This window comes from Canis lupus, chromosome 30 (genome assembly GCF_011100685.1).
Source record: "Canis lupus familiaris isolate Mischka breed German Shepherd chromosome 30, alternate assembly UU_Cfam_GSD_1.0, whole genome shotgun sequence".
NCBI lineage: Eukaryota > Metazoa > Chordata > Mammalia > Carnivora > Canidae > Canis > Canis lupus.
In genome coordinates, this window is record NC_049251.1 from 21,453,248 (window position 1) to 21,476,410 (window position 23,163).

The following is a 23,163-nucleotide window of genomic DNA, read 5'->3' on the forward strand; positions in this document are numbered from 1 at the left end:
AAACAAAATTCAATTTGTTTGGATTCACATATATATATATATTATTGTTCCAATATATTTTTTTAAGATTTATTTATTCATTCATGATAGACATAGAGAGAGAGAGGCAGAGACACAGGCAGAGGGAGAAGCAGGCTCCATGCACCGGGAGCCCGACGTGGGATTCGATCCCGGGACTCCAGGATCACGCCCTGGGCCAAAGGCAGGCGCCAAACCGCTGAGCCACCCAGGGATCCCCTGTTTCAATATTATTTTATTAAATAATTTATTAAACTATTTTAGTTTTATTAAGGTACTTTGGTTTTGTTTTTTTAAGATTTCATTTATTTATTCATGAGAGACACAGAGAGAGGCAGAGACACAGGTAGAGGGAGAAGCAGGGTTGCTGAGGGGAGCCCAGTGCGGGACTTGATCCCAAGACCCCAGGATCATGACCTGAGCCAAAGGCAGATGCTCAGCCACTGAGCTACCCAGGCACCCACAACTTTGATCATTTATTTATTTATTTGTGACTTTGGTCTTTTATTATTTTTATTTTTTTTAAAGATTTTATTTATTTATTCATAGAGACACAGAGAGAGAAGGAGAGAGAGAGACAGGCAGAGGGAGAAGCAGGCTCCACGCAGGGAGCCTGACATGGGACTTGATCCCGGGTCTCCAGGATCACACCCCTGGCTGCAGGCGGCGCCAAACCACTGCGCCACTGGGGCTGCCCTGACTTTGGTCTTTTAAATGAATTAATCAAAATCTAGTCGTCTGCTGTTGATTTTTAGTAATTTTTCTATTAGTGGTGAACGAACTGCTCAACAACTTTAAGATTTATCTTAAAATAAAAATTGTATTTAACTAGCCTCCCCAAAGTTGTTGGGTATTAAATAGGACATACATATATCTCTTTATATCTATCTTTATACATATAAGGGTAAAGGATTATTACAAATCTCTTCCTAAGTATTTATGTCTATGAGTTAAAAATAGGAGGTAAATGTATTTCAACAATCCCCAAAAATATTAAAAATAGGCATAAATATTTCATGAGTAGAAACAGTACTGTTAAGAATTCAGCATCTCTTTAAAAAATATGAGAAAATGCAGGTTATATTAATGTACATCTAAAGGTTACAGGGAACTATCCATATGTAAGAGTTAAGACTGTTGCTCGAAATTCAAACTGGACAGTATTAAAGTTACCCAGGTAGTGGTTTTGGTGTTGTGGTCAATAAAGAAAGGCCTCCCATTTGGCGCATGCCGGACTTCCCAGCCTTTAGGGAGGAATCCTTGCTCCATTTCAGCCGCCTGGGTCCCCTGCTGCGCTGACTCACTCAAGGGGACCTGTGGTTGAGGACATGCCGCACTCTGGCTTGGCTGCAGCTGACTGGTCTCCACCGTGGCCTAGCACATTAATTAAGTCATGTTGTCACGTTTTATAGAGAACACACAAACAGCTGTGGTTAAAAGGTAACCTACAAACAGAATACATACTTAGAAATAAACCTAAATAGACCTAAACATTGCAGACTCATTTTGTTAAACTTTGATTTTAAAATAACTTCTAATTTCTCAGCTAATTCTCTAGCGGTACGATGATGCTGGCTAACATCCAAGTCTGCAAGTAGATGCACAGGACTGAGGAAGCTAGGTCCGAGGGATCCCGCCCAATGGCAAGGGGAGCTGCACAGCACCCCTCAAAGGAGGCTCTCTCTGCTTGGTCCCAAAGATGCAGAGTGTGGAATTCCCCGTATGTAGAAGTGGTTTCATATGCTGGGCAAACAAAATGCATGGCTAATATATGCTGCAGAAATGGATCATTGAAATGAAATTTATTTGTTTGAGGAAATATTAGGCAGTACTTAAAAACCCTGGATTGATATATAAAACAGTATGGATAGGATTTTAAAACAATGTTGAACAAAAAAAGATTTAGAATTATATGATAATGAAATTTCAAAATCTGAAACACAGGAACATAAACACTACTTTGCATCATTTTGGCTCTCTACGTAAGTGTGTATAACAGAGCCTGGAAGAACTGTGCAAGGCCATGGCAAGAAGAGGAAGTCTGCAGTCCAGAAGAGGGCCCTCACCAGGACCCAAAATGCTGCACTCTGACTTCGGCCTTCCAGCCTCCAGAACTGTGATAAGTAAGTTTCTACTGTTTAAGTGAAAAAAAAAAAAAAAAAGACTGGCAAGAACACCCAACAGATAATGTGATAATGCTTCTCTCTGGGTAGTGGGACAAAATGCTGGACTAAAAGGAATTTAGTTTTATCTGTACTATTTTTTTTTTATATATTTTTAAAAGATTTTATTTATTTGAGACAGAGAACAAGCATGAATGGGGGGAGGGGCCAAGGGAGAAGCAGACTCCCCCTCAGTGGGGAGCCTAAGGGGGGGGTGGGTAGAGTGGGGGCGCCTTGACCTCGAAACCCCAAGATCATGACCTGAGCCAAAGTTAGACACTTAACTGACTGAGCCACCCAGGCGCTCCTGTAAGATTCTATTTTTAAAAATAAAATGTCTAGAAACAAATATGGTAATTTGTTAATGGTGGTAAATTCTGGGTGTTAAGAAAATGGGTATGTGCTCTATTGTTCTCTATACTTTCCAGTGTTAAAAAATGTCCCAGTAAGAGAAAGGGTGATAAGATAAAACAAACGTTTTCCTCAACACTTAACAGGGAAATATCACAAAACGCACTCACTGTTGCCAAGGACAAAGTACTATCACGACAAACTTCTTTAATAGATTATCTTTTAGTGAAATAATGATCTTAACCATTCAAATGACAAAATTATCCAATGGACCAGATCATTTACTCTGTCCTTTTATTCCCAGTAGAATTTGTTTTACATGATAACAAGTGGTAATCATGTATTTTAGAGATCTGTAGGAAATGGGAGGCACCAATGTCAGCAAACAATTAGAAGACACTAACAGGGGCACCTGGGTGGCTCAGGTTAAGCATCTGCCTTGGGCTCAGGTCATGACCCTGGAGTCCCAGGATGGAGCCCTGAGTTGGGCTCCCTGCTTGATGGGGAGTCTGACTCTCATCCCTCACCCTGTTCATGCTCTTGCTCACTCTCTCTGTCTCTCAAATAAATAAATAAAATCTAAAGAAAAAAAAAAGATGCTAGCAGCATCTGATATATACCACAAAACGATGCAATAGCTTCCACAGGAATATGATGGCTTAAATTATGTAAGAAAACAAGTTAACAGATAGATTGCATGATACCTGTACAACGGGCTTTGTCCAGGTAGTAGTTCTGGAATTGTGATCTACATAATATGATCTTCCTCTTTCATCTTGTTTTTCCTCCCAACCTGGTGGTAATCCAGATGAAGTAGGCAAAAGCTAAAGTGAAGAATAACAGGAAAACTGAATGTTAATAAGAAACAATCTTTTTAACAATCCTGTTAAAGAAACAATCCTCTTTCACTGCCTTCTCTCTTTAAAATTAGATTTTTTAAAGTCCTATGTTGAGGTATATGAAATGAAGTATACAACATTTCGCTTAAAGAAAAACCAGAACAGACCATACTGATGAGAGTGATACCAACATTAATAAAACATGACAATGACACACTAAATGCTTTAATACAGATCATGTCATTTAACATCCACACAAACCTTAATGAGATAATTGCTATTACTAGCTGGTTTTAATTTACAAGGAAACTGAAGCTTAGAAAATTGGGCTAATTTCCTAACAGATACATTGCTAATATGGAGCTGAGATCTGAGCCAGGTCTAGTCTAACTACAGAATTTATCGCCCAGATGTGAGGACTCAAGAGTCACCCCTGCCTTCTTTCTGTAAGGGCTGGGGAGTTGTTACTTATGAGTTTATTACAAATGAACAAAGAGGTCTGGTTATTCCCAGGTTTACTTAAAGTTGTCCAGGTTTGGCCTTCCTTTTGTCTTTTGAACCAGACTAGACTCTTCAAGGTTTGGCCTGATTCCCCAACATGCTTTACACATAAAATCTATCACCACTGGTCTGTTCACCAGATACACCATCCCCTAGACACACAGGGGTAGATGTCCATTGCTGACAGTTTCAATGAGCTGTTAGTTTACAAAATAATGAAATTTAAAATTGCCCAGCTTTACAAATGTCTCACAGCTGGTGAGCAGACAAATGAAATATAGTAGATACGTCTACACAACAGAATATCATGAACTACTGAGACCGTGTACCAGCATAGTCAAATCTCAAAAACATTCTATTAAGTGAAAGAGGCCAGGTATATCAAATTATAACACTGTATGGTTCCTATTCTATGAAATTTCTAGAAAAGGAAACACTGTAGCTAGAGAAGGCAAATGAGTAGTTACCTGGGGGCTGAAAGCAGGTGCTGTGATTGAGGGAACTTTCTGGGGGCAGTGAAGGGTTCTTAAACTTGACTGTGGTGATGTTTGCACAACTGTATCGATTTACTAAAATTCATGTATTTGTACACATAAAAATGAGGGGATTTTATGGTATATAAATCATACCTCACGAAAACTGTTAGAAAGACTAATCATGAATTGAGAAGAAAAAGGTATGGAAACAGCTTTTTCAGTACATATAAAAACCAAAAATACATGCATGTACTGATGAATATAAATCAACTCTAGACTCTACTGCTCCTGTGATGCACTTAAAATTGCTTCTTGGATGAATGCCTGTTGTCAATCAGAAATGCAACATCTTCCTTGTAAGAGGACATTACAAAGTACAGTGGAAGAAAACCACAGATCTCTGCTTAGGCAGGTTCCAGCTGAATGGAGGAGGCCAGGCATATGGCAATAATGAGAGAAAGGATGGTGAGGGCAGTCTTTCTGTGGCATCTACTCTCTTGTAGATGGTCAATAGTGACTGAGCCAATGGCACAGGTGGGTGCTGCCTCTTTCTTCAGTACAAGATTGTGTCCCTCTATTGGTGCAGGGCCACCTTTTTAGATGGATGAGCTACTATTTGGTTCAAGGAATGTTGAGTCTCTGCATCCCAATGATGGAATTTCCATGAAAGCAAAAACAATCCCCACATTTCAAAATTAATGCATCAACTGCCATTCAAAATTACATGTGAAAAAAGGTGAGGAGACATTCAAAGTGGGAAAAGAGAATGCACACAGACGCAGAGAAAGGAGAGAGTCAGGAAAGGGGGCAGCTTATTTGGAAGAAAAAGCAGGGACAGGGTTAAAGGCAGCAAGAGCTCCTTGTGGGTTGATGAGAAGGAGGGTACGCTGAAAGGGTGAGGAGCCTGGGAGTTTTTGTTGGTTTAAAACACAAGTAGGGGCTGTGTAAAGAAGAGATAAACTCAAAGTAATGAGAGCTAAAACAGGAAGAGATGGGGGTGGAAGACCCAAAGGGAGTCAAGAGTCCAGGCATGAGCTCCAGTCAAGGCTGTGGCTAGAAACCCTACTGGGAAGAAGGTAGAAGGGCTCAGTGGATGTGGACATGAGTCTGAAGGGAAGGGGGAGCAGAACTCCATCCAATTGGCCACTGAGCTTGCCAACACCAGTGCACATCTGCCCAAATGACTGAGTCCTGATGTGACACTTCACATATGGGGCAGACACTGCTGCTCGATGCCAGGGGCCAGTGTACAGAGGAGAGGCAACTGGACACCACTGTCTCGAATGAATGCTGCCTGTAGACCACCTCCAGCCAGCACAGTGCCTCAGTGGACAAGCCCAGGTATCCCCCACACTCACCAGTGCAGAGGCCTTGGTTTCTTACTATGGGAGAGGCAGTTCTCCCGTTTTGTCTCTGAAGGGTCCATCTACCCTCTCCCCCTCTCCTCTGAAACTCATCTCCGAGAACCCAGATTCTGTGCTGGATTGGTTCATTGCTAGGCAGTCAAATGTTCATATTCAGTGTTCAAAAAAAAAAAAGTTCTTGAATTTCCTATTTTTACTGACAATGTGGGGAGGGTATAAAACTCACCACAGGAAGTGTAGGCTGTTCCTCAAAAGTATAGGCTTGTAAGCTGCCTCTTCTGCTGGAATGATTCTTATAAAAAAACAAACCAAAAAAAAAAAAAAAAAGAGTGACATTAGCTTTAGGTTTTTGATTTATGTTTGAAAGGCAGATAAAATAATGGGGGTGGGTATGACAGGGCAGAAGGAAAAGTGGCTAGGGAGGGCACTCACCTGCTCTAGATACCTCTGTGTGCCAGCACCTTCCACCTTGTGACTCACCCTTCTCCCCTGGGTTTGAAGGTGCCTCCTGGACACTCGCTCTTGAATGTCAAACAGATACCCCTCACTGTGCCCCCAAACTGGATTTGGTTTTCCCCTGTCCACACCCACTGAAACCTGTTTCTTGTTGGTACTCCTTGTTTCTGTGGGCAGCACTGGAGTCCAGCAGCTGCTCCCGTCAGGTATTGGGGTGGTCACCTTACTCCCACCCCACCCTCCCCGTCCCTTACCGGCAGGTCACTCATCAGATCTTACTCATTCCGTTTCTTTACCTGTTCTCAAATATATTCTCCTTGCACTTAGTTCAAGTTGAGTTATTTTTTTCAATTTTGAGTTTCCATCATTTGTCACTGTTACTGCAGCAACACCCTAACAGATTTCCCTGCTTCAAGTCCTATTTCCTTAAGCCCACTATCCATGCTGCATGCTGTAGCCAGAGAGCCAGAGAGCATTTTCCAGTGGAGACCTGGTCACATCATTCTCCAGCTCAGAGCCCTTCTGTGATTTCTCACAACTACCAGCAGGAAGTCCATAGCATAGAACATAATGAGCTCCCTGACTTGGCTGCTCTTGACAGCTCCAGTGCTTCCCACCTCAACACTCACCCTCTGAACATTCTAGATGTTCCCCAGAAGTCCCCTATTCTTTTTTTCTCTGTGTTTTTATATGCATGCTGTTGTCACTATCTGAATTTTTTGATAGACATAGAAAATGTTTAGGAGAATACATGCACAATCATCAATAGCAATTGAGGTAGCATATATTAGAGGTAAAAGGTATATATTATTTTATATACTTCAATACTGTTTGAATTTCTAACCATGACAATATACTTTAAAAATAAATAAAAATAATAATTATTTTTAAATTAACATGCACATGGTATGAAATTCAAGAGGTACACAAAGCATATGTCCTGCTCACTCTGTTCCTCTCTTTAGAGATGAGCAAGGTTATCAGTTTCCTGTTTAGTCTTCAAGAAATGATACACATTTTTTTGTATGTAGAAAATTTACATAAATGGTACCATATCAAACACATAACTCTAGGCACCTGGTTGGCCCAATTGGTTAAGCATCTGCCTTTGACTCAGGTCATGATCCCAGAGTCCTGGGATCGAGTCCTGCATCAGGCTCCCTGCTCAGTGGGGAGTCTGCTTCTTTCTCTACCCCTCCCTCTGCTCCTGTGCACACATTCTCTCTCTCACCAAAATAAATAAATAAATAAATAAATAAATAAATAAATAAATAAATAAACAAACAAATAAAATAAAATAAAATAAAATAAAATAAAATAAAATAAATAAAATCCAAACACATTGCTCTGTGTTTTCCTGTTTTTCACTGGCCAACATGTCTTAGGGATTGTTCTACACAACATATCCATTCAAAGTCACTTTCTTTTCATGGCTGCAGAGTATTTCATTGAATGTTATCTATTTCCATGTTTAGACCAAGCATGTCAGTTCTTATTCACACATGTGCGCTAGTGACAGGTGTGGTATAACGAGGAAGAAAAAAAGCGACCCCTGACATGCAGGACTTGGCCTGGCACCATCAGTAGAGATCAAGACAAAATGAAGACCACCTTGTAATCATGCCTGAAGACAGAGAAAACATGAATACTGTCGAAGCCACAAAATACCAAATATCTCTCCATTCTGGCAAATGTGAGTGACTACTCCTTTTTAACAAATTATAGCTTTAGCCTCGCTATACATAAGATTTGAGACACCCAATCACAGAATCACCCCTGCTTTTTTTTTTTTTAAGTAGGCACCACATCCAGCATGGAACACAATGTGGGGCCTGAACTCACCACCCAGAAATCAAGACTTGAGCTGAGATCAAGAGTCAGATGCTTAATCAAGGGTATGGGGCACCACCTAGGCGCTCCACACTCTTGCTTCTTGACAGCATCCAATGGTTCCTTAAATCTTCCTCAAAATCACCTAACATGAACTCCAATCCTTCAAGTCTTTTTTAACATACTCTTACTGAGACATTCATGGTGTGTGTTCTTGATGAAATGAGTAATAAACCCAATTTGTTTAATTGCAAGTGTATTCCTGGGGGTCTCTGGCTGGAAGGCACTGCACTGGTTTGTAATGGATATTTAGAGTCCAGTGACCACTTGGATTATCCATGACTTTGCTCCATACTGTTAGTGGAAATATTTGAAAAAATAACCATACTGTAAAGTCTTAAAGTCCCTAAAACATTATTATATGCATTTAAGACAAAATTTTTTCATCACAAGAAAAAAAAAATGTAGCTATGTGAGGTAACGGATATTAACTAGACTTACCGTGATGATAATTTTGCTATAATATCTATCAAATCATTTCGTTGTATACCTTAAATTAATCCAATGTTGTCAATTACATGTCAATAAAACCAGAAATAAAAGACAAAATTTTATGTAAATGTTGGATACCAAATGGAATAATATATAGAATATAAAATCCTGAAGCTACAACAAAATCTAAGGGCATCTTACTGAGCTGGATACTGGCTGGCTGGTGGCTGAGTTTCTACAAATTGTGAGTCTGGCATTCAATTCTTCTGCAAGATGAGTCTGAACATCCAAGTTATTTGATGCTGGAGGTGATGGGAAGGCCTGATTGCTATACATGGTGGCTTCATCTTCTCTTATAATTTCCCAGCTCTAAAATAAACAGAATAATCGTAAGCCACACATACTTTTATCTACTGCTATAATATGTGTCTATGGACAAGAACAAGAAAATTACTTCTACCTCGGAAGACTCTCGATTATCCACACTTTCTGTTTCCTCAGATATCTGCCGTCTGGTAGTAAATGCACGCTGTGCTTGCAGTTGCATGTTACCATTCTCAGCATCAGTTAGGTTGTCCCTGGATTAGAAATATAAAAGCTGTCACCCATGTCTGCAGATAGTTAAAATGATAGTCAAAGATGCTATGACCACTTTTTTTTTTTTTTTTTTGCTGTGACCATTTTATAAAATACCTTAGATCAGAATTCACTGGTTTGGGCCAAAGGCTATTTCAATATGCATAGATTAGGTCATGGGCACATTGGTATCTTCAGGGTACCTTATGGAATTAAGGTTTTATGAAAATGTGTAACACATCTGACTGATATTTTAGTTCATCACCACACCTAGGGTAATGTTTGGCATGTAAGGGCACTCAAAAATATTTGTTAAATAAATGAATATCTGAGAGTTTCATAAGTAATTTTAGTATATTATTATTTTGCCATGCTATTATATGAATAAAATCTAGAGTAGCTATAGAGAGACTATAAAAAAGAAGCTTTAAGATTTACATATACAGCTTCAAGAACCAGACAGTAACATTTTCTGGAACTGATCTTAAGCCAAGACTAGAGTTCCCTATGCATGAACTTAGAGGACAAAATGAAATATCATGTAAGAAACTTAATAGGTTACAGATTAAATAGTATCTGTTTTTGATCATTTATAGAAATGGGCCTGGTCTGAAAAACAATAATAGTAAAAACATGACTGAGTTTAGGCAAGTTTAGTAAATCAGACTGAACACCATTATCCCACTGAGTATTATTATTCTAGCTATTTGAATTTAATATAACCAGATCATCAGATCAGATTTTATACAAATATTTAATAACAAAATTATTGTTAATTTATTTAATGCCATATAAGTCCAGGGTAGTCAAAAGACCAGCTCTTACTGCACTATTGCTAAAGAAGACTTAATTTTGACAGATGGTCATAGGGGAATACTTCAGATTTTTCTCACCTGAATACCTGATTTAGGCTAGCTGAAAGTGACATCAACCATAGTGAAAGAAATGTGAGTCCGTTCAAGTCAGGCTTGCTGTAATACTAAGGTATGCAGTAGGACAATTTTGTAGAGTTTCATAGTGTCTTCAGTTTTGCAAGGTGCACAGGTCCCTACAAAGATTGATGCTTCTGTGCCATGAAGAACCAGCATCACTGATTTGGTTTGGAAGGATTTGAGAACAGAAAATATCTATGAAAGTGCTTAGACTGTGTCAGACACAAAATGCGAGAGCTAAAAATTAGAAATTAATGGACAAATAAAAATTTTAAGTCTCTGTCAAAAAGTAGACTAATGAAAGCCTTCATAAGGCTATAAGGGAGGAGAAATGGAAGGGTATTTGATAATAAATGTGAGTAATGGGACATATGTGTTTATTTATAAATATACAGTCTGATGATAATAAAAGAAAAATGTCACTGAGAAGACATAAATTAGAATACCTCAAAGGTCATTCTATCCTTGATCTGTGTGCACTGGAAATTATGTATGTATTGACCAGATTGGCAAATGAGTGTTTAACAAAAACCTTGTTATTCAGTCCTTTATATTTTACAGGTAACTTATATGTAAAAATAGTTTACTGTAGAAATTAACATTTTATTATATTTCAGTAACAAACTACAAAAATTTCCAAGAATTTCTAAACCAGTCTAAAGAGAAAAACACATCTTCTGTGGCTGCAAAATAATTTTTAAAAAGAAGCAATTAGAAGGGTGGCATTTGTGACTCAGATAATTTTGAATGTTATCAAATCATTTTAAAAAAGAAATTGTTGGGCAGCCTGGGTGGCTCAGTGGTTTAGCGCTGCCTTCAGCCCAGGGCATGATCCTGGAGACCCAGGATCGAGTCCCATGTCAGGCTCCCTGCATGGAGCCTGCTTCTCCCTCTGCCTGTCTCTGCCTCTCTTTCTCTCTGTGTCTCTCGTGAATAAATAAATAAAATCTTAAAAAAAAAAAAAAAAAGAAAAGAAAAGAAAAAAGAAACTGTTAAGGTGGCATTTTAAAAGCCCTGGACCATAAAAATCCTCATATTTTTATAGTTTATGGGTTCCTATACTATTATAAATCCATTTGAGACACAACTAACTTCAAAATGAAAATTAGTGGTCAAAAGTGTATTCAGATTACAAATGTGAAAGCCACCAGCACATACTGAGCGGTTGGTCTTTTCCACTGTGTTCTTCTAGATTCATGGTTTACATAGTAGGTCCTTCCAAGAATATCCTGCCTCTCTTCCCATCCTGGAGGTAGAGGAGAAGGTTCTTGCTGCTGCTGCAAATGGCAGGCAGCATCCGGTTGGTCCAAAACAACCCAGCCAGGCTGAAAAACAGAGTGGTAACAATTAAGCTTATGCTTGATTTCTTTTTTACCTTATAAATAAATTATGCTGGAGGAAATTTAAAAAGAAATTTAGCATATTCAGTTCCAGAAATTACGCAAGGAAGAATCTGCACAGTGTCAACTTTTAAGACCATAATATGAACATATTATGATAATGAAGAGTTTTTTCGGCAAAATAATATTTAAATTTTGCCTGAAACTATTAACATTTCTCAAAAAAGTTTTAAAATATAGCTAGTAGGAAAAAAAAACAGAAAAAAAATTTATTTTTTTGAAGATTTTTATATTTTAGTAGTCTCTATATCCCATGTGGGGCTTGAACTCACAAACCTGAGATCAAGACCTAGTCTGAGATCAAGAGTTGGACACTTAATCCAATTGAGCCACCCAGGCACCCCTACATTACAGATTTTTGAAAATAATGGGACAAGGCAATTCTCAAGTTCAAATAGAAACACAAACGATCAACAATAACCAGGACAGTTCTAAAAACAGAAGAACGAGAGGTTAACTCTACTGAATAAAATATATTATACAGGGTGGCAATTAAAGCTGTACAGCATTGGGCACACACACACATACACAGGTCAACAGAATGAATTAGAAAGCCCAGAACGACTCATGTTTATAGGACTTTAGGATGTGATAAAGACAGTTCAAATTTGTGGGGAAATAGGCAAATTACTTAGAAAAAAATTACGTGGGGTGCTACCTCACATGTTATACCAGGATATCACAGATTGAGCAATGTGTAAATGTTACAAAGTAAAACCAACATGTATTATTACAGTAAAGCTCGGGGGATTTCAAAGGTATGTTCCAAGAGTGAGGAAGCCTTTAAGTATAAAGAAGACTGATAAATTTGATTACAAAATCCTCAAATTTGCATATGGCAAAAACTTCCAAATCCAAGTAGAAAAAAGAATGACAAACTGGGAAATGTATTTGGTACCATAATAACAGGCAAAAAAGTAATTTCCTTAATACATATATAGTCCTTTGAGGCACTGGGTGGGGATCTAGTGTTGAAGGACTGGTGTGTGCCAGCCAGCTGATGGCTTAGAAGGTGGAAAAGAATTCTTTGATGTTGGAAGGCTAACTCTGAAAAGACAAGGGTCAGGGAAAAGAGCTGGGAAGGAAAGGAATGTTTTCTGGCAGCCCAGAGGAAAAGACAGGGGTTTCTGCAGCAAGGCTGATCTCTCTGGCTGGTCTGGTGGGAGGGTTATGGACGGAGGCAGGACAGAAGGTGAAACAGGCAGAGGGGGTAGGGAGAGAGTAAGACAAAAAATTCTTCTGGAAAAAAGGATCTGCATGGGAAGTAAATTCACCCCTTTCTTATTTATTTTTTTCCTTTTTACCTCTTCTACAGTACTGACATCTCTTTAATTTGGCCTCCTTTTATTGCTCTATTTCTCTCCTTTCCCTTTATTGACTTACTTTCTCTCTCCATCTATGTTTACCTTCTTCTCTCTCTCTTTTTCATTCCTTTAAATGATCATAATGTAGGACCTACATACCTAAAAATCAGTCTTGTATATGTTAAATTTTATTGCTGGTTTCGATTTTAAAAGTATATGAACTGAATTTTTATATTTCACCCTCCTGAAAAAAGGTTGTTTAAAAAATATGGTCATTGGTTTTTCTGTAGATTGAAATTTATTAATAAAAGGGTCCTCACTACTGCTGTAAAGGATTGTAAAAGTGCTTAGAGCTAGGAAAATGGTACCACAGATTATTTCTTTAAAATCTTCTTAAAGGGCAGCCCAGGTGGCTCAGCGGTTTAGGGCCGCCTTCAGGCCAGGGTGTGATCCTGGAGTCCCAGGATCGAGTCCCACATTGGGCTCCCTGCATGGAGCCTGCTTCTCCCTCTGCCTGTGTCTGCTTCTCTCTCTCTCTTTCTCTCTCTCTCTCTCTCTGTGTCTCTCATGAATAAATAAATAAAATCTTAAAAAAAAATCTTCTTAAAGATTTCTCTTTTAAAAGTCTCCTTAGTGAATTTATGCTACCTAAGTAAACCTGAGAAGGAGAAAAGCTAATTTAATTAAAGGCCTAATTTTTAAAAACCTGTTTAAAGTTCAAGGAAATACAGTTGTACATTTAAATATTGTTTAGAAAGACTGAGTTTTCTTTTCTTTTTTTTTTGTATAGAATGCCTCCCTATGAAACATGTATCAAGCTAACCACACAAATCACAAAATAATTTTATAAATATCAATGAATGTCATTTAATTACTAATTTAATGGAGTCAAAGAGTATTAGAAAGAAACCATTCAGAGCTAAAACATATGTTATACATTAATCTCACAAAATACATACAACTAAATCTAAATTTGCAGAGGTTACAAAAATCAAATGTTAAATAATAATCTATTATAGCCAGACTTTGAAGTACTAAGGAATACAGATTGCCCCAAGAGCAAGCCTCTTTTGAAAATGACAATTGTTTTCTTTAAATAGTAAAATTTTGTATATTCAGTTACAAACTAGATGTCAGACAAGACTTCTCTGGTCATTAGCTACACAGAAGATAAATAAGCACAGATTCATGTGTTTGAATTCCTAGGGCCTTTCATAAATAAACTCCTACATGCTTACATCTCCTGAAATTATAAGGTGCATTCTGAGGGAATTCAAACATTGAGACCTGAGACCACAAAATGAAGCAAAGCAACTCTACCCACAGAAACTGAACTGTGAATAAGGTACCTGTGATATGTGTGTGTGGGCAAAACTTGGAGCAGGTTCCTAAATAATGAAACACTGTTAATTTTTTTTAAGTTACTAAATAAAGAATTTTCTTCCTTTATGGCAGGCATCCTTCACTGCAAACAGAATTCAATTATGCAAGATATCCTGTGCACCAAAATGCCAGGCAGAGAAACTTCAACCCAATAAATATCTAAAATTTTTAAAAAGTGATTATAATATGATAAATCAGATAAAAAGTAAAAAAAGAAAAGGTACTCAAATAAGCAAATATAGACTTAAGAGAAGATATCAATTTTTTTGCTTGCCAAACTAAGGGCTAACTATATTCTGTGATTTAAAGAAAAAAGTTCTTTCCTTCTATTATTACAGATTTTCTCATAAAGTAAAATCTTATTCCCAGAGGGGCACCTGGGTGGCTAAGAGTCTGATGCTTGATCTCAGCTCAGGTCTTGATCACAGGGTTGTGAGTTCAAACCCCATGTTGGACTCCGTGCTGGGAGTGGAGCCTATTTAAAAAAATGCCCAGAAAGCTCTGTTGCAAAAGCACAGCTTGTTCTCAAGCTTTCTTTCTCAAGGTATGTGGGTGTATGAAGTCGAGGCCAGTGCTGGGGGAGGTCCCTCACCTTTACAATTCTTCTGGAGGTTTACCAGACCCTCAGCAAAATGGCATGACTATTAAAGAAGGCACACACAAGAAAACTCTCCAAAGCAAATTGGTACCAATATACTGTGTGCTTTCGGTAAATGTCGCTTTAATGGGAATGTCAAGAGACAGGTGTTTTTCTTCTGGAAGAAATCCTAGAGGTCATTTGGTAGAATACAGTCATTCTACAAATGAAGAGCCATGGTTCAGAGACATTCAACAATTCACACAGTCACTTAGCTCATTAGTAGCACAGCTTGGGATGAGAATTCCAGTCTCCGAATCCCCATCCAATTCTATCCCAAACACATGCTCTCTAACTCTTCCTCACTCACCCTCAACGCATGTAGCTCTGCCCAAATACTTGACTTGGGCTTTTTCTTATTCTGTCATCCATGAAAATTGTTAAATTCTATTTGCCCCAAATAAATACAGCCTTTTATCAGATTATTTGAATTCTTTCCCTCTCTCATTCCCTCCTTACTTCTGAACCCTCTCAGCCTCCCCCCAACCATGAGCAGAAAAGTAGTCTTCTCAAAATTTCCATATTTAACTTACAAATAGTAAATTGTATTCTTACTTTAATGGAAAGGAATAGGACATGGTCTTAGAAAATTCTAAAAAAACGGAAAGAGTTAATGACTTAATTACAATAAATGCCTTCATTTATAAACATCATATTCTCTATTCACTAACCTTTAAGAATGCCATCAATAATGGCCATTCTACAGAAATGTCCTTAGAAGTAAGAAATAAATATTTAATGAACACTTGTGTAAAATACACAAATGCCCATGTAAATAATTTTTATTGTATACATTAACTTCATTGAATAAAGTTATTTTTTCTTCAAAGGATAGTAAAATAAGAAATGAGATATTTTCTTTTCAGTTGAATCAAAAATTTATAAAATCTCACCTCTAGTTCCTCGGCCTGTTCTGCGTTATCTTCTTCTGAGCCACTGGTTTTAGGTAAATAAGTCATTTTTAATCTCAAATAACCTTTAACTCTTGATTTGTGACTGTAGAAAACAAAATAATTATTCACAAAACTTTAAGAAGAAAAGCATTCATTTAACAAGAATTTACTGAATACCTACCAGCTACTAGAGGAGACCCAAAGACAAGCTTGAGGACAGAAGATATCTAGGCAAAGGAGTGAGTGGTGGAGAAAATTTAACAAATACAAATAAATGTTATGAAATAAATAAGACATGAAGGAAGTGTGACTGACAGATTTGGGAGGAGGAGAATAAGCATCTGAGTAGGTGCTAGCAGACTGGGGAGGATTTTGACCCAGGTAAGTGAAGGGAAAAGCATATGAGTGGAGAAAAGAGTAAAAATGAGTGAACAGATGGGAAAGCTGGGGAAGAGTAAAGGAAATGGTCATGGTTGGGCTTGGCTGGCCTACAGGATACATAGGGAAGGTAGGGTTGATCCAGAGGATGAGGTCCATGTGAAACAAGAGAACTTTTGATGTTATTTTGCACACACTGGGAAGCCAGAGTACTTGGGGGGATAGAGAAAGGCATCCTCAGAGATGTGCTTTGAGGATCTTAATCTCCTCAGACTGTAGAGGATGACAGAAAAGTGGAGAGCAAGACCTGGTGTCTGGAACTTACTGTCTTTCTTTGACAGCTGTTTGAATCTATCATACATTAATTTATCTACTCTATTTTCATAATGTATCTTGTATCACCTCTTCGAATAATGAGTTGTCCAAGCTAAAGGCTGCTGTCGTATTAATACTTAAAAGAATTTAAATCTGTCTATTGCTGCCACCAAAGCTAGCATCTTACTTAAGAAATCCTTCCTTGTCCTCACTTTCTGTACAGATTGTTTGATGATTTTTATAGATATCAGCTATGTAACTCATTACCCTTTTCTTTCTTTCTTTCTTTCTTTCTTTCTTTCTTTCGGGGGAGGAGGAGGGAGGAGGAGGGAGGGAGGGAGGGGGGGATTTGAGGGGAGGGGGGTGAGTCTTTCTGTTATGAGGGAGGGATGGAGGGAGGAGTTCGGTTTCGGGGGTTTCTGTCTCCTTCAGGAACCTTCCTTCCTTCCTTCCTTCCTTCCTTCCTTCCTTTTTTTTTCTTTCTTCCCTTCCTTCCTTCCTTCCTTCCTTCCTTCCTTCCTTCCTTCCTTCCTTCCTTCATCTATCTATCTATCTATCTATCTATCTATCTATCTATCTATCTATCTATCTCATTTATTCATGAGAGGCACAGAGAGAAAGGCAGAGACATAGGCAGAGGAAGAAGCAGGCTCCCTGTAGGGGAGCCTGATGTGGGACTCGATCCCAGGACCCTGAGCCAAAAGGCAGGTGCTCAACCACTGAGCCACCCAGGTGCCTCTACCCTCTTTCTTTCTGGACAAAAAAAGCCCCACCTTTTATTCTATATTCAAGAGATACTCCCTTCCTCACCTATCCCACTTAATCTCTTAGGTGTTCCTTGTACAGTTCTCATGAATTTGCAAACTGTAGCTTTCTTGAGTGGTCAACAGAATCCCTGATGCTATTTTCCAAGGCCACTAATATGGCTCATGTGTCCATTTTTAAGGGAGAGTGCACACTGACTTATTGATATAACAGATGGATACAGAAAACTTGCTCAGAAAATGGTTTATACAAGAGTTTCTCTATAGTGATATGTTTCATATCTTTTTTTAAAAAGATTTTATTCATTTATTTATTTTAGAGATAGAAAGAGCATGAGTGAGATTCGGGGGAGGGGCAGAGGGAGAGGGACAAAAGACTCCCCGCTGAGCAGCGAGCTTGATTCAGGGCTTGATCCCAGGGCTCTGAGATCATGTCCCGAACCAAAATTCAGAGTCAGCTGCTTAGCTGACTGAGCCATCCAGGTGTCCCTCATGTCTTTTCAACTAGACAATAAGCCTGTGGGTTTGCACCTAATGGGGCAAAGTAGCATCAGAAAGTCTAAGAATGCAGTACATTTTCTCTTGATTTAAAGTTCTTTCTGCACTTGCAGTGATATCCAGTGCAGACAGAAGATGTAAATTATATATATATATATATTTTTTTAAATTATATATTTTTAAAGATAATGATACTAGGAAGCATTTTACAAGGTTAAAAAGCAGGCTACTAGGGCAATCAAATAAGAGAAGAAAATATTTATTTATTCTTGGTATGCACATGCCACAATCAGTCTAAAGTTAAAGGAAGATAAGATTTACATTCCAAGACTTCTACAGAAGTTAAATATATGACTTCTCTTATAGAAAATAAATATTAAGAGAGCACTATCCCTTTTATTTTGCTTTAACAATTTATATTACAAAGAGTAATTAAATGTTTTAAATGAAAAATTTTACTAATTTCCCATCATATATCTTTCATTTTGTATTTTCTAGTTTTAAAAGCAAGACAAATACTATTGTATGGATATACAGATGTACTTCATTATTTTGACTTTGACTTTTTTGACAGTAAATCCATACATGTCCTCACTAGATTTTACTTGACTATGCGGTATAGATGGTCAAAAGGAGTTTTATTTGGAGTTTCATTTACAACTTAAGCTTAAAAATTTTAAGTTTAGGAAGATGGACTTATGAACATGCTATTTGGGTTTTAAATTCTAGTCACTGCTCATGTTATTTTCTCTAAATATTTGAGTTTTCTGAAATATTTTTAATTAATATATGCAAGACATAGTTAGGTTTTTCTGAAATTGGTTTTGTGTACGTCAAATTGGATATTGCTTTTGGTGGAAGTAATGTTTGTGATTTTTAAAAGGATAGTATGACAAAATTACATATACTTTAAAATAAATAATAAAACAATAACACCTTCTAGTCTGATAAATATTAAGAGGACAAGTCTTTCCTAAAGGGGTATGAATACTTTTCTATATGTTCAGAATTTTTGGTGCTGTGCATATATTACTTTTTAATCAGAAACAACAGTAAAGCTTTAAAAATAATATTTAGAAGTAGCTTATTTACACAGGTTTAAACTTTGAATTTCAAAAGAGACTACTATAATATATCATGAGATTTTAAAAATTAATGTTATTATTTTATATTTACTGACCTTCTTGGGTGAAGAACAAAATCCTTAAACGTATATGGTCTCTCCATTCTTGGATTTTCTGTCTAGAATAGAACAGTGGGTTTTCAAGATACATCTATAACATCAAAAACATGTACTTTTAAGGAATATTCATGAACTATGATCTAAGCCATAAGTGAAATTATAAGTGAGAAAAATGTGGCTTTAGCTCATTAAATGGTTATGACTGGTAGCTTGACAGGCCTTTCACTTTCCTATACCATAAAACTTGTGGCAACATCACATCTTAGTACCAAACAGGCTGAGCAGGTGCACTGTGCAGTCAATGGAGGGAAGAAGTAGAAACAAAGTAGAGTGGTTAGCATGTTGGCACCCAAAAGGAATATGGAATATATCTGATGCAAGCAGGTGGGCATGATTAGAGAGTAGAGGTCTTTCTAGGAGAACATAAAAGTAAAAAGCCTGGAATGTAAGATTGGATTAAATATATTATCAAAAGCTTGTGATCTCTAAAGACTTTGGAGAGCCAATAAATATCTCAAAAGATTGATATAGTAAAGAAGTATTACCTTTCTTATCAAATTCAACAGCCCTTTGCTTTTATTATTCTTTACTTCTCTCTTACGTTTTGCATTAACTACCCATTCGGTCTTAGAACTTTCCTTAAATTCTCATGGCATTATTTTACTTGTCAGGTTGTTCCTGGTTCTTCTTGTCTGTCTTCTCTGATTGATCCATACTGCCTGAGGTTCAATGTCTGGCCTTTGATGCTCTCATCTATCTTACTTGGACAGCCCATCATTCTCAGAGATTCTGCTGTTACCTCGATGTGGTAACTCTCAATCCTTCCAGCCTCTTTCTCTACACAATTGATTTTTATATTTCTGTCGGCTGCCCACTTTAGACTTCCATTTTTCCTGTTTTCTCCTGAAATTCATTATGGCTAAAAATGAATATATTCTTTTTCAAAACAAAATGGCTTTCCTCCTACCTTTTCTGCTTAAGACACCACCTTGATCTCCCAAATTCAATCTGTATTATCATTACTTTTTGTTCATTTTTTTTCTCAACCTCCATTTCAGAAACCTGGCCCAAGAATGTTTCATTATGAAATGATTTCTGAATCTTACTTTCCTTCATTGTTGTTATATGCTTGGTCCACATTCAGGTTCACGCCCATCACAGTGTAAAGGATTTTAGGTTCTTTCTGTGAGACTAAGCTCTCCCCATTCTACTTATTCAGCAGATTATGTCCAAACTGATTTTCCTCAGACATGCTTTCCTGATGTCAACCAACCTCAGTAACTCTCTATTTCTTACTGGGGTTCATGTAAGGGAATCTTGAAAATAAAATTAAAATGGAAAATTGAGATGAGTTTTCATAAAATAATATGCTCAAGAATTAATAGCAGAATATATTTTACAAATCAAATATTTACATTTACTATCTTATGCATCTATAAGTATTTATTAGAAAAAAAAGAATTAACACAAAAATTAAAATCATAGACATCTCTACCAACCGGTAATGGATAAAGAGGAACATCCACTTGACCTAGGAAATCATCTCTGGTCTATAAGAAAAAGAATAAAAAGTAAGATTAGTAATGTGCTCAATGTTTTTATAAAAATTGGTAAGCTATTGCCATCATTCACAAAAAATGTAGAAGTCTTTTTTTGTTTAATCCCATGCAATATCAATGGAAAATAAAAGGGGATATGGTACAATTTGTGGTAATGGTAGAATAGGGTATATTAGACCAATCCCTTTGCAGATAATAATTATATACTCTGAAAGAAACAGAAAAACTATTTGAAAGTACTATGGAGTTACCACAAACAAGCAGAAACTGAAGGGGAGTCAATCTTTGGAAGAAGAAACTTATTGCACAGGATTCAAATTTACATGGCTTTTTACCTAATAGTACTTCACAGTTCATATAGCAGTACAATTAGAACTCAAGCAGAAATTTGACATCTTACTCATTTGGGGAGTATGAAGAACTAGCTAGAGGTTAATAGAATAACTAGAAAGCGAGGGGGGACAATCTCTGAAAGAAAGAAGCCACAGAAATCCCTCCAAATCTATACATAAACTCTACCCAAATTCTTAGCTGATTCCTGAACTGTATATATGAAAGGCAGCAGCTGGAACATTGAGCATAGATTTTAGCTGATGTTCACCTAAGAGGAGAGAGCATTGGATCTCAGCTAAGTCAACAACTTGCTAGAACAAAAGTCAACACTCTTCAGGGAAAGAGAGTAAAATTTACTGTCTCAATCAGGTACCACATACACTGTCCAATACACAATAAAAAGTTACTAAACATGCAAAGAAACAGAAAAATGTGATCCAGCACCAAGAGGAAAAGTCCTTAATAGAAACTGGCCACAAGATAAGCCAGATCTTGGAATTAGCAGACAGAGAAATTAAAGCAGCTATGAAAAAGATGCTCAAGGACTTAAAAGGAAAATAAAGTCATAATGAATTGAAGGAGGGGGAATCTTAGTAGTGAAATGGAAACTATAAAACTGAATAAGGGCAGCCCCAGTGGCGCAGCGGTTTGGTGCCGCCTGTAGCCTGGGGTGTGATCCTGGAGACCCGGGATCGAGTCCCACATCGGGTTCCCTGCATGGAGCCTGCTTCTCCCTCTGCCTGTGTCTCTGCCTCTCTCTCTCTGTGTCTATGAATAAATAAATAAAATATTTTAAAAAACTGAATCAAATGTATATTTTGAAATATATATAGGACTAAAAAATGTAACATCTGAATTAAGGATCACTAGATAGGCTTAACATATGATTAAAGGTGACTGGAGAAAAGTTCTGTGAACTTTTAAGATATACCAATATAATTTATATAATATGAAAAGTAAAAAGGACTTATGGAAAAGTTTCATGCAATCTAACATATGTGTAACTGGTGTGCCAGAAATAGAGAAGAGGGAAGGGACAGGGGGAGAAAGAGAAAGAGAGAAAGGAAGAGTATAGGAGAAAAAAATATTGGAAGAAAAAAGTAGCCAGCTTCCCCAAACATTAATATCTTACATAACCATAGTACAATGATTAAAACCAGGAATACTATTTTTTGGAGGAAATAGTAATACTTTTATATATCTAATCTTTTATTCTTAAGTTTAAATCATAAATAAAAATCTATATACATAATGGTATCTGTCACCCATATTTATCAAAGTAGTTATAGTAACATAAAAACCTTGACCCTCCCATGCAAGTTGCCAGAGCAAAAGAGGGTTAACTGTTCAATAAACTACTTTCAGTATCCATCCACATACTCTTTTTTAAATTAAGATATAGTAAACAGGGATCCCTGGGTGGCACAGCGGTTTGGTGCCTGCCTTTGGCCCAGGGAGCAATCCCGGAGACCCGGGATTGAATCCCACTCGGGCTCCCTGAATGGAGCCTGCTTCTCCCTCTGCCTGTGTCTCTGCCTCTCTGTCTCTCTCTGTGTGACTATCATGAATAAATAAATAAAATCTTAAAAAAAAAAAGATATAGTAAACATATAACATTATATTACTTTTAGGTATATGACATAATGAATCAGTATTTGTATATATTGCAAAATGATCACAAGTTTATTTAACATCTATCACCACACATATTTTTTTCCTCTTGTGATAGGAACTTACAAGATTTGCTCTCTTAGCTTCAAAATATGCAATATAGTATTACTTCTAGTTGCCATACTGCACATTACACTCTCATTTTTTAACTGGAATTTTATACCTTTTGACTCCCTTTATCCATTTCACCCACCTCCACCCCCTGACTCTGGAAACTACCAATTTGTTCTCTGTATCCAAGAGGACATTTTTTTTTTTTTTAAGATTACACAAATGAGTAAGATCATATGGTATTTGTCTTTGTCTGACTTATCTGACTTAGCATAATATCTTCAAGGTCTGTCCACGTTGTTGTAAATGGCAAAATTTCACTTTTCTTTATGCTGAATAATATTTCATCATATATATATATATATATATTCTCTCTCTCTCTCTATATATATATATATATGTATATATATATCACTACATATTCTTTATCCATTCATCCACTGATGGACCCTGAACGTTGTTTCTATAGCTTGAATATTATAAATGGTGCTGCAGTGAAATGGAGGTGCAGATATCTTTTCAAGTTAGTGTTGTCATTTTCTTTGGAAAAATACCCAGCTGGTATAATGTTTTCTTTGGAAATACACATCCTATGTCTTGTCTTTTTGATAATAGCCATTCTGACAGGTGTGTGGTGATATTTGATTATAGTTTTCATTTGCATTTCTTTGATGATGAGTAGGTGTTGAGCATCTTTCCATGGGTCTGTTGGCCATATGTATGTCTTCTTTGGGAAAATTTCTATTCAGATCCTCTCCTCATTTTCTAAATCAAATTGTTCATTTGTTTGCTATTGA

General features: G+C 37.1%; 1 protein-coding gene across 5 annotated transcripts in view; it reads right to left on the reverse strand.

Moving 5' to 3' along the window:
• The window catches only part of NEDD4 (NEDD4 E3 ubiquitin protein ligase), a 122,885-nt gene that overhangs the window by 19,673 nt on the left and 80,049 nt on the right, over positions 1 to 23,163 (reverse strand). For 4 of the 5 annotated variants that reach the window (XM_038580485.1, XM_038580487.1, XM_038580488.1 and 1 more), the window contains 9 exons: positions 20,252 to 20,302; positions 18,750 to 18,811; positions 15,615 to 15,717; positions 11,156 to 11,322; positions 8,950 to 9,067; positions 8,691 to 8,858; positions 5,938 to 6,003; positions 3,236 to 3,355; positions 1,192 to 1,392 (listed from right to left, as the gene is read on the reverse strand). In XM_038580485.1, coding sequence (XP_038436413.1) covers positions 1,192 to 1,392; positions 3,236 to 3,355; positions 5,938 to 6,003; positions 8,691 to 8,858; positions 8,950 to 9,067; positions 11,156 to 11,322; positions 15,615 to 15,717; positions 18,750 to 18,811; positions 20,252 to 20,302 — 1,056 coding nt within the window. The remainder of the gene's footprint in view (positions 1 to 1,191; positions 1,393 to 3,235; positions 3,356 to 5,937; positions 6,004 to 8,690; positions 8,859 to 8,949; positions 9,068 to 11,155; positions 11,323 to 15,614; positions 15,718 to 18,749; positions 18,812 to 20,251; positions 20,303 to 23,163) is intronic. The other variant, XM_038580486.1, reaches the window with a different exon arrangement.